Source organism: Rhinatrema bivittatum, chromosome 4 (assembly GCF_901001135.1).
Source record: "Rhinatrema bivittatum chromosome 4, aRhiBiv1.1, whole genome shotgun sequence".
Lineage (NCBI taxonomy): Eukaryota > Metazoa > Chordata > Amphibia > Gymnophiona > Rhinatrematidae > Rhinatrema > Rhinatrema bivittatum.
In genome coordinates this window covers 4,332,641-4,343,748 of record NC_042618.1, presented here as the reverse complement: position 1 = coordinate 4,343,748, position 11,108 = coordinate 4,332,641, and the positions used below count along the sequence as shown (strand labels likewise).

Below are 11,108 nucleotides of genomic sequence, written 5' to 3'. Positions count from 1 at the left end.
CCCCCCCCCTTTTTGAACTTTGTTTGGATTTGTGCGTGCACCGGGAGATACGTGCACGCACGGGCGCTGCTTAAAAATCCGTGCGGCAGGCGCCGGCCCCGAGTCCCACGCTCGTGTCTCCCGGCTTTGGTGCCCATATCGCTTTTAAAATCCACGGGTCCTTCTCAGATCCAGATTCACTCCCGCGGGCAGATAAGGAGCATTCCTGACTTATTCCGTCTGCGGTCTTCTCCCTCCCGCTCCCACCACCGGGCCCCTCTGATGTTGAATTCTGTTACTCTCTGCTTGGAGTCTGTCCCAGCTTCTCCACCACCCTCTCAGTGAGAAAGTATTTTCTGATATTGCTGGTATCATTCCCGAGTGTACAATATTTACTGCAGTATGTAACGCCTCAATAAGTACTGCCGGCAGGGGCATTCGTTACGCTGCAGAGGTGCAACTCCTCTCTTCTCAGGGCACCTCTGAGGCCAGGCAAGGGGCCACCTTCTAGTGCTACAACCCCCGCTGGAGCACCTTCTAGTGCTTCAACCCCCGCTGGAGCACCTTCTAGTGCTACAACCCCCGCTGGAGCACCTTCTAGTGCTTCAACCCCCGCTGGAGCACCTTCTAGTGCTACAACCCCCGCTGGAGCACCTTCTAGTGCTACAACCCCCGCTGGAGCACCTTCTAGTGCTACAACCCCGCTGGAGCACCTTCTAGCTTCAACCCCGCTGGAGCACCTTCTAGTGCTTCAAACCCCCGCTGGAGCACCTTCTAGTGCTACAACCCCCCTGGAGCACCTTCTAGTGCTACAACCCCCCCCCCCCGCTGGAGCACCTTCTAGTGCTACAGTGTAATGCAGATCACGAGTCTTCCAGCGGGGGACAGCGTCTGCTGCAAGACCCCAAGGGCATCACACGCTGTCAATTAAAAAAAAAACCAACCCTCTTCACATAAATGGAAAGTTGTAAGAAGGAAAAAAAAACAACACGAGCTGAAACCTTTGAATTCTCCCCTTCAGCTGCGCGCCCTCCAAAGGTTACACTGGCCCCACTCTCCTCCCCTTCAGCTGCGCGCCCTCCAAAGGTTGCACTGGCCCCACTCTCCTCCCCTTCAGCTGCGCGCCCTCCAAAGGTTGCACTGGCCCCACTCTCCTCCCCTTCAGCTGCGCGCCTCCAAAGGTTGCACTGGCCCCCACTCTCCTCCCCTTCAGCTGCGCGCCCTCCAAAGGTTGCACTGGCCCCCACTCTCCTCCCCTTCAGCTGCGCGCCCTCCAAAGGTTGCACTGGCCCCCCTCTCCTCCCCTTCAGCTGCGCGCCCTCCCAAGGTTGCACTGGCCCCCACTCTCCTCCCCTTCAGCTGCGCGCCCTCCAAAGGTTGCACTGGCCCCCACTCTCCTCCCCTTCAGCTGCGCGCCTCCAAAGGTTGCACTGGCCCCACTCTCCTCCCCTTCAGCTGCGCGCCCTCCAAAGGTTGCACTGGCCCCACTCTCCTCCCCTTCAGCTTCGCGCCCCCCAAAGGTTGCACTGCCCCCACTCTCCGTCTCCTCCCCTTCAGCTGCGCGCCCCTCCAAAGGTTGCACTGGCCCACCCTCTCCTCCCCTTCAGCTGCGCGCCCTCCAAAGGTTTGCACTTGATGCCCCACTCTCCTCCCCTTCAGCTGCGCGCCCTCCACAGTTTGCACTGGCCCCCACTCCTCCTCACCTTCAGCTGCGCGCCCTCCAAAGGTTGCACTGGCCCCCCACTCTCCTCCCCTTCAGCTGCGCAGCCCTCCAAAGGTTGCACTGGCCCCACTCTCCTCCCCTTCAGCTGCGCGCCCTCCAAAGGTTGCACTGGCCCCACTCTCCTCCACCTTCAGCTGCGCGCCCTCCCAAAGGTTCACTGGCCCCACTCTCCTCCCCTTCAGCTGCGCGCCCTCCAAAGGTTGCACTGGCCCCCACTCTCCTCCACTCTCCGCCTCCATCCTCCTCACTGGCCCCCTTCATCTAGCTGCGCGCCCTCCAAAGGTTTCACTGCGCCCCCACTCTCCTCCCCTTCAGCTGCGCGCCCATCCAAAAGGTTGCACTGGCCCCACTCTCCTCCCCTTCAGCTGCGCGCCCTCCAAAGGTTGCACTGGCCCCCACTCTCCTCCCCTTCAGCTGCGCGCCCCCCAAGGTTGCACTGGCCCCACTCTCCTCCCCTTCAGCTGCGCGCCATCCAAAGGTTGCACTGGCCCCACTCTCCTCCCCTTCAGCTGCGCGCCCTCCAAAGGTTGCACTGGCCCCACTCTCCTCCCCTTCAGCTGCGCGCCCCTCCAAAGGTTGCACCTGCCCCCACTCTCCTCCCCTTCAGCTGCGCGCCCTCCAAAGGTTGCACTGGCCCCCACTCTCCTCCCCTTCAGCTGCGCGCCCTCCAAAGGTTGCACTGGCCCCACTCTCCTCCCCTTCAGCTGCGCGCCCTCCAAAGGTTGCACTGGCCCCACTCTCCTCCCCTTCAGCTGCGCGCCCTCCAAAGGTTGCACTGGCCCCCACTCTCCTCTCCTCCCCTTCAGCTGCGCGCCCTCCAAAGGTTGCACTGGCCCCACTCTCCTCCCCTTTCAGCTGCGCGCCCCCCAAAGGCTGCACTGGCCCCCACTCCCCTCCCCTTCAGCTGCGCGCCCTCCAAAGGTTGCACTGGCCCCACTCTCCTCCCCTTCAGCTGCGCGCCCTCCAAAGGTTGCACTGGCCCCCACTCTCCTCCCCTTCAGCTGCGCGCCCTCCAAAGGTTGCACTGGCCCCCACTCTCCTCCCCTTCAGCTGCGCGCCCTCCAAAGGTTGCACTGGCCCACTCTCCTCCCCTTCAGCTGCGCGCCCTCCAAGGTTGCACTGGCCCCCACTCTCCTCCCCTTCAGCTGCGCGCCCTCCAAAGGTTGCACTGGCCCCACTCTCCTCCCCTTCAGCTGCGCGCCCTCCAAAGGTTGCACTGGCCCCCACTCTCCTCCCCTTCATCTGCGCGCCCTCCAAAGGTTGCACTGGCCCCCACTCTCCTCCCCTTCAGCTGCGCGCCCTCCAAAGGTTGCACATGGCCCCACTCTCCTCCCCTTCAGCTGCGCGCCCTCCAAAGGTTGCACTGGCCCCCACTCTCCTCCCCTTCAGCTGCGCGCCCTCCAAATGTTGCACTGGGCCCCCACCTCTCCTCCCCTTCATCTGCGCGCCCTCCAAAGGTTGCACTGGCCCCCCCTCTCCTCCCCTTCAGCTGCGCGCCCTCCAAAGGTTGCACTGGCCCCACTATCCTCCCCTTTCAGCTGCGCGCCCTCCAAAGGTTGCACTGGCCCCCCACTCTCCTCCCCTTCAGCTGCGCCCTCCAAGGTTGCACTGGCCCCACTCTCCTCCCCTTCAGCTGGCGCGCCCTCCAAAGGTTGCACTGGCCCCACTCTCCTCCCCTTCCGCTGCGCGCCCTCCAAAGGTTGCACTGGCCCCACTCTCCTCCCCTTCAGCTGCGCGCCTCCAAAGGTTGCACTGGCCCCACTCTCCTCCCCTTCAGCTGCGCGCCCTCCAAAGGTTGCACTGGCCCCCACTTCTCCTCCCCTTCAGCTGCGCGCCCTCCAAAGGTTGCACTGGCCCCCACTCCTCCCTCCCCTTAGCTGCGCGCCCTCCAAAGGTTGCACTGGCCCCCACTCTCCTCCCCATTCAGCTGCGCGCCCTCCAAAGGTTGCACTGGCCCCCACTCTCCTCCCCTTCAGCTGCGCGCCTCCAAAGGTTTGCACTGGCCCCACTCTCCTCCCCTTCAGCTGCGCGCCTCCAAAGGTTGCACTGGCCCCACCCTCCTCCCCTTCAGCTGCGCGCCCTCCAAAGGTTGCACTTGCCCCCACTCCTCCTCCCCTTCAGCTGCGCGCCCTCCAAAGGTTGCACTGGCCCCACTCTCCTCCCTTCAGCTGGCGCCCTCAAAGGTTGCACTGGCCCCCCACCTCTCCTCCCCTTCAGCTGCGCGCCCTCCAAAGGTTGCACTGGCCCCCACTCTCCTCCCCTTCAGCTGCGCGCCCTCCAAAGGTTGCACTGGCCCCCACTCTCCTCCCCTTCAGCTGCGCGCCCTCCAAAGGTTGCACTGGCCCCCACTTTCCTCCCCTTCAGCTACGCGCCTCCAAAGGTTGCACTGGCCCCACTCTCCTCCCCTTCAGCTGCGCGCCTCCAAAGGTTGCAACTGGCCCCCACTCTCCTCCCCTTCAGCTGCGCGCCCTCCAAAGGTTGCCACTGGCCCCACTCTCCCTCCCCTTCAGCTGCTCGCCCTCCAAAGGTTGCACTGGCCCCACTCTCCTCCCCTTCAGCTACGCGCTCCAAAGGTTGCACTGGCCCCACTCTCCTCCCTTCAGCTGCGCGCCTCCAAAGGTTGCACTGGCCCCACTCTCCTCCCCTTCAGCTGCGCGCCCTCCAAGGTTGCACTGGCCCCACTCTCCTCCCCTTCAGCTGCGCGCCCTCCAAAGGTTGCACTGGCCCCACTCTCCCTCCCCTCCAGCGGCGCGCCTCCAAAGGTTGCACTGGCCCCACTCTCCTCCCCTTCAGCTGCGCGCCCTCCAAAGGTTGCACTGGCCCCACTCTCCTCCCCTTCAGCTGCGCGCCCTCCAAAGGTTGCACTGGCCCCCACTCTCCTCCCCTTCAGCTGCGCGCCCTCCAAAGGTTGCACTGGCCCCCACTCTCCTCCCCTTCAGCTGCGCGCCTCCAAAGGTTGCACTGGCCCCACTCTCCTCCCCTTCAGCTGCGCGCCTCCAAAGGTTGCACTGGCCCCCCACTCTCCTCCCCTTCAGCTGCGCGCCCTCCAAAGGTTGCACTGGCCCCACTCTCCTCCCCTTCAGCTGCGCGCCCTCCAAAGGTTGCACTGGCCCCCACTCTCCTCCCCTTCAGCTGCGCGCCCTCCAAAGGTTGCCTGCACAGATTCTTCACTGACTGCACTCGGGGCCTATGCAAGAGCATTTGGCGCCCTTCAGTCATGCACCCCCTCCCCTGCTTCCCTCTGGCAGTGCTCCCTCTCCTGTCGGCAGCAGGGACTCCAGACCAGCGCTCCCTTCTCTGGCAGTATTGGCTCTGGCACAGCGCCCCCCTCTGCACCTCCTGCTGGCAGGAGTCTGCTGCCCCCTAAAACTTTGCCTCTCTTGGCAACCTCCCAGTTTGCCTAATGGAAGCGCCGGCCCTGACTACATTTGCACAAAAAAATCCCCCAGAAATCAGCTTGCGGCCATGGATTTCCAGCGCTTCACTATCAAACCTTGGGGCAAGGAAAAGATTTGCAGAGGTTTCAACTTTCCTCCCATAGTGGAAAATATAAGAAACAGGCCTGCTCTGTCTCTGTAACTTTTCCCAGCACTCCCGTCCCCGCTGTCGCACCCAGGCACCTTTATAGTTTGAAACAGAGACGCGCTTTCCTGGGGGAAGGGACCGGAAAGCAGGGCTCTCCGTAGAGAGCAGGATGAATCGGCTACAGTGCGAGCCCCAGCTCTCCGAGCTCAGTAAAGGTTTTACTAAGCATGCATGGGAGTTCCAAAAGTAAGAATAATGACGACGATCTCAATGGTAAAAAAAACCCTGAAAGTCTTGCTGACATAGCCCTTGATTCACAGCAACCTTATAACCACCGAAATTTCAATTGGGGGAGACGAAGGATGCAGATGGAGGGGCAGCTCCCAGTGCATGGAATCAAACTGCAGAAGGAACAGATTTTGCTGGGGGAGGAGGGGGAGGGGGGCGTTTAGAGATGAGAGGCCTTCATGAACAGCTAAAGAATTCATTCTTGCTTTGGTTGCGTATAAATGGATGTCCTTATGGATTCTAAGGGATCCGTCTCAAGAGCTGGGCTTTGAGATATCCCATGGCTATTTAGCCCTGTCCCGTTGCAAAGTCAATCCATTTTCAATTTCGGCTAATTCCCATTAAAACGCGTTTGCCCTGAGTACGATCCAGGCGACCCCCGTCTGCCGTGTCTTTCTCTGTGTTGATCTCAGATTACATTTTCCTTTGTGTGCAACTGAACAAGATGGCAGATTCTGGAGGCAGCCATCTTTAGTGTGGGCCGGCAATAATGCACACCTAGCCTGGAAGGGGGCAGCCCGAGTTTTTATCCTGAACTCCGTTACAGTCAGTCGTCACGCCAGGCATCCTGCAGCTGAACCAGCTCGTTCCTGGATCTCGTGCGACGTTCCTTACAGCATTAATATGGATTATGGATTAATTACACAGATGGAAAAGTAATCCGTTCCATTGCTTGGGCATTCTGAGAGGTAAGTAATTGCATGCACCTTGCTGCGTTACAGCATTGACTAAGCTCTTCCAGTCTTCCGCTACACAGGAGGCAGGGGCCTTCTCACTGACAAAGACACCCAAACCAGCATCTCTGATCCAATGTGGCAACACGCCAAACGCCTACCATCCCGGCCACGCACACACGCACTGGTTTATACGCTACTGCTGCTCATCCCAGGATAGACACCAAGCGCTGCCACCTGAAGAGACGCTCACTGCCAGAATGGAGGGGGGTTCACTTCGGGTATAATTTATAAATAGGAGATGAAAGACAGCAGTGAGGGTACCTATAACCCAAACTGTAAGCAGGCGAGTGCTGGCAACACCTCTGTGCAGTACTGTGCCATGGCTTCCACGTCTGAGATCACCCTGAGGGGGCCACATCAACAGAGCGGCAGCACTCCAAGCCCCAGGAATGCTCTGAGGTGGAAATCCACACAGCGACTGTGTAAAGATGTTCTTATAAGGGGAGTGTTCTTGTAATAGGAGCTCCTAGAGAGTGACTCCACTGGAGAAACAGCAGAGTCTCAGTCCTAACCATTGCTTAAACTTGGGAAGAAACGTCTGAAGGCTGCTGAAGGTGGCAGGCGCCTTGCTCCTCCCAGACTATGCATCTACAGAGCAGCGAGCTAGGCATGGATCACAGATGGGACCAGCACAACATGAACGACAAAACCGACCCCTGCAGCCTGCTCTGCTCTTATCTCCTCTCCTAGCGCTTTCTGCATTGTTTCAGCGAGCAAAGGATGATTACAGAGTCACGGACTGCCTGGGAACCGGAGGTAAGATCCCACGAGACTGCAATCCACAAAACACAAGTGAATACAGACCACTCCTGGGTTAGTGCCATCACCCCCCTGACTGCACTGTAAGGCGGGGGAGGAGACGCGGTACTCACTATGTGCAGCTGAAGGAAGTCTCCCAGCCCCGGCGCGCTGTCGATCCGCACCAGGATGCCGTCCTTCACGGTGGTACTGAAACCCACGGCCAGGCGGTCCGTTCGCGTGCTCGGCCTGTCGTTTGCCGGCCACGTGTATAATATGAGGCCTCCACTTTTCCCAAAAATGTAGGTGGCTCCAGCTGGAAAAAAAAATAAGAAAAGAAAAAAACGACATTAATTTCGGCGTTTGCGTTCATGCGACTGCTCACACTGCGCACAGCCTCCGAAGAAAGTTAGCAGTAACGCCACGGCGCACTCTCAGACTGAAGACCCTTTTTCCCCAGTAGCCTAACACTCACTCTCAAGAGCCGGACTTATCCGAGCACGAGGTTCCCTTCCTCACCACAGCTCTGGAAAACGCATCACAAACGCAGAAGATTCGTCACAGCCTCAGCCCATGCACCGATATTAGAACAGTGCGGCCCCTCCCTCTCTCCCCCCCCCCAGGTCCAGCAGATGCTTCTTGCAGCAAACACCACATTTCGGGGATGGAAACGGGCCCTCCGCGTCAGGAAAGCAAGAGGTAGCCCCTGTCTGCTCCTGCAAAGCCCTCGCGCTGCTCTGTGCTTTCCATGCCACTGAAATACGTGAGCAGGAAACTGGACAGGGAGGCCTGGACGTGCAGTACAAGAGCCCTGACCTGCGACGAAGCATCTGAAAGCAATAACGTGGGCAGGATTAACGCTGCATCAAAAGGCTGAATTAGCCTCACTTGAGATGAGGGACATTTAATTTAATTTCAGATGTATAAATCACTTTTCCATCCAGCTGCAAGCGGGGAGTGCAGAAACATAAACCACGCAGCGCCAACAGCAGGGAGCGCCCCGAAATCCAGCCGGGGGCCCCGCCGCCGAGTGCGTGTGTGTGTGGCCCCGGGAAGCGAAGGCACGGCCGCCGGAGAGCCCCGCAGGCAGGGCAGCGGGAGCTGGACGCCCCGAGGGGCACGACCTCTCAGCCCTGGAACAGGCAGCACCACCCCCGCCTGCCGGACGTGCCAGCCCGACGGGCTTCTCATCCCAGAAAACCCAGCCCACTCTAGAAAAAGCAAGAGTGCGGGCCTAAGTGGGAGCCCCCGACACTGCAGGTAAACGTGTGCATCTCCAGGCCCCACCCCCATCTGTTACCGCACCGGGTCAGCGTGCAAATGCCTCTGTGCGGGGGGAAACTTCACGCTGGGTTAATAACAAAATCATCAGCAAAAGACTTTGAAATTAAACTAAGAACCCAAGAACATGCCAGGCTGGGTCAGTCCAAGGTCCATCGAGCCCAGCGTCCTGCCTCTGACAGAGGGCACTCCAGGTCACAAGTACCCGGCAGATCCCATAAAGTAATCCAATTCCTGTTACTCACGCCCTGACTAATAATGTGCTAGGGACTTTCCCCTCATGAACTCGTCCAGACCTCTTTTAAAACCCCCTGACCCGTCACCTGGACCATGTCCTCTGGTCACAGATTCCACAGAGTGACCAAGAACTTTCTAAGGTCTCTTCAGAATCTGCTCATTACTTCCACATTTGTCCCCTTGTTTTAGCATTAATTGGAAGGGTAAATTAAGTGCAGCCTCTCCGACCTTTGCCCCGGGACCCTCGGTGTGCACAATATGCCCTCATCGCCTTCATCCCATCGGTTTGGCCCTTGACTCTCTGGTTTCTCCTGACTCTACTGTTCTACTATTGAGGCTTGGCCTTAAACTATCTCAGTTCTTTGACCTCTAATTCAAATATTTAATGCTATTAACGTGTGACGACTTTTGCATGCTCTCCACACCTGTAACTTCATTTTCTTTTTCTTCCTGCTACACCAGCCCTTACCCTTGGTGTCTCCCGGCTCCTCAGCTGTCAGACCCAAAGGGCACACACCTCCTCATGACCTCATTATTGGGGGGAGTGGCCACAAGCACTTGCCAGTAGTCTCCGTCTCCTGCAGCCTTGGGCTGCAGGACAGTGCCAAGTCTCTCAGAGCCAGTGTGCAACGCCGGCCTGGTTCAGCTGGTTAGCTCCTGGGGCAATAGTCTCTCGGGGCTGCTTTCCCCAGTGACGCTACCTCCCAGGAAGGTGCTGACAGACTGCAATCTATCAACATGTAAGCACTGTTTACCCAGATGTGAACAATACATATCTGTAACTAAAGCCATGATGCAGCATTACAGTGATTGACTCTGGGGAAAATGACCCCTGTGACGCAGCCCTACAGTGACTGACTCTGGAAAAATGACCCCTATAATGCAGCCTTACAGTGACTGACTCTGGGGAAAATGACCCCTGTGTCACAGCCCTACAGCGACTGACTCTGGAAAAATGACCCCTATAATGCAGCCTTACAGTGACTGACTCTGGGGAAAATGACCCCTGTGTCACAGCCCTACAGCGACTGACTCTGGGGAAAATGACCCCAATGATGCAGCCTTACAGTGTCTGACTGGGGAAAATGACCCCTGTGTCACAGCCCTACAGCGACTGACTCTGGGGAAAATGACCCCCACGATGCAGCCTTACAGTGACTGACTCTGGGGAAAATGACCCCCCATGATGCAACCTTACAGTGACCGACTCTGGGGAAAATGACCCCCCATGATGTAGCCTTACAGCGACTGACTCTGGGGAAAATGACCCCCCATGATGCAGCCTTACAGTGACTGACTCTGGGCAAAATGACCCCCATGATGCAGCCTTACAGTGACTGACTCTGGGGGAAATGACCCCCGTGATGCAGCCTTACAGTGACTGACTCTGGGGAAAATGACCCCCATGATGCAGCCTTACAGTGACTGACTCTGGGGAAAATGACCCCCGCGATGCAGCCTTACAGTGACTGACTCTGGGGAAAATGACCCCCGCGATGCAGCCTTACAGTGACTGACTCTGGGGAAAATGACCCCCGCGATGCAGCCATACAGTCACTGACTCTGGGGAAAATGACCCCTGCGATGCAGCCTTACAGTCACTGACTCTGGGGAAAATGACCCCCGCGATGCAGCCTTACAGTGACTGACTCTGGGGAAAATGACCCCTGCGATGCAGCCTTACAGTGACTGACTCTGGGGAAAATGACCCCCATGATGCAGCCTTACAGTGACTGACTCTGGGGAAAATGACCCCCGCGATGCAGCCTTACAGTCACTGACTCTGGGGGAAAATGACCCCTGCGATGCAGCCTTACAGTCACTGACTCTGGGGAAAATGACCCCTGCTATAGTGCTGCAGTAATTGACGCTGAGGACAATGCTGCCCCTAAGGATTACCACCATCAGTTTACAGTGTCCATTAAAAGTAAACAGCAGAAGTTGGTCTAGGGCACAGTTTCAGCAACCAGCGCAAGGCACGGTGCCTGCACACAGAGGCAGCCCCCTCAGCATTCCCAATGCGTGCCAGCTGCCACCCAACTGCCTTAGCTCTGGAAACAAGAAAGGTATTTGCATGCAAACTCTAATTCCCTTCACGTTTAGGATACCTTTACATGACAAAAACGGCGTGCCTAGAAATGAATAGAAAGCAGATGGCAGGAGACCCCATCCCTCGCTCGCAGATTATCACTCCTGCAAGCCGAATACACAATTAGTTTGCCGCTGGAACTGCAACAGAATTAGCAGGCCAGTCAGTTTATCTCCTACCTGCCCTCACATTCTCTTCCAGAAGCAGCTGAGAAACACCCAGCTTTCGGGTTTGCCCGAGATCATGGCGTGACCATGTGCTGACGGCCTTTGGTGCACGTGTGACATAAGAGAGGCTGCGGCCAATACTCGACGATGTCACGGGCCGCTCCCCTGAGCATTTCAGCTGGGTCCCACTCCTGAGGGGCTTACACCAAGTCACCAGGAATAACAGTCCCTTCGGTGCACACCCGGGAGCAGCGGTGAGCTTCTCTCTGCAGCAAAATAATGAGAAGTCTTAATCCACCGTCTTTTAACCCGCTCCACCGAGACATAGTCAGGGGTTAGAGCGA

General features: G+C 58.0%; 1 protein-coding gene across 16 annotated transcripts in view; it reads right to left on the bottom strand.

The window, feature by feature from the left end:
- NRXN3 (neurexin 3) overlaps nt 1–11,108 on the bottom strand; it is a 2,187,333-nt gene that overhangs the window by 727,042 nt on the left and 1,449,183 nt on the right. For all 16 annotated transcript variants that reach the window (XM_029597682.1, XM_029597679.1, XM_029597681.1 and 13 more), the window contains one exon: nt 7,125–7,306. In XM_029597682.1, coding sequence (XP_029453542.1) covers nt 7,125–7,306 — 182 coding nt within the window. The remainder of the gene's footprint in view (nt 1–7,124; nt 7,307–11,108) is intronic.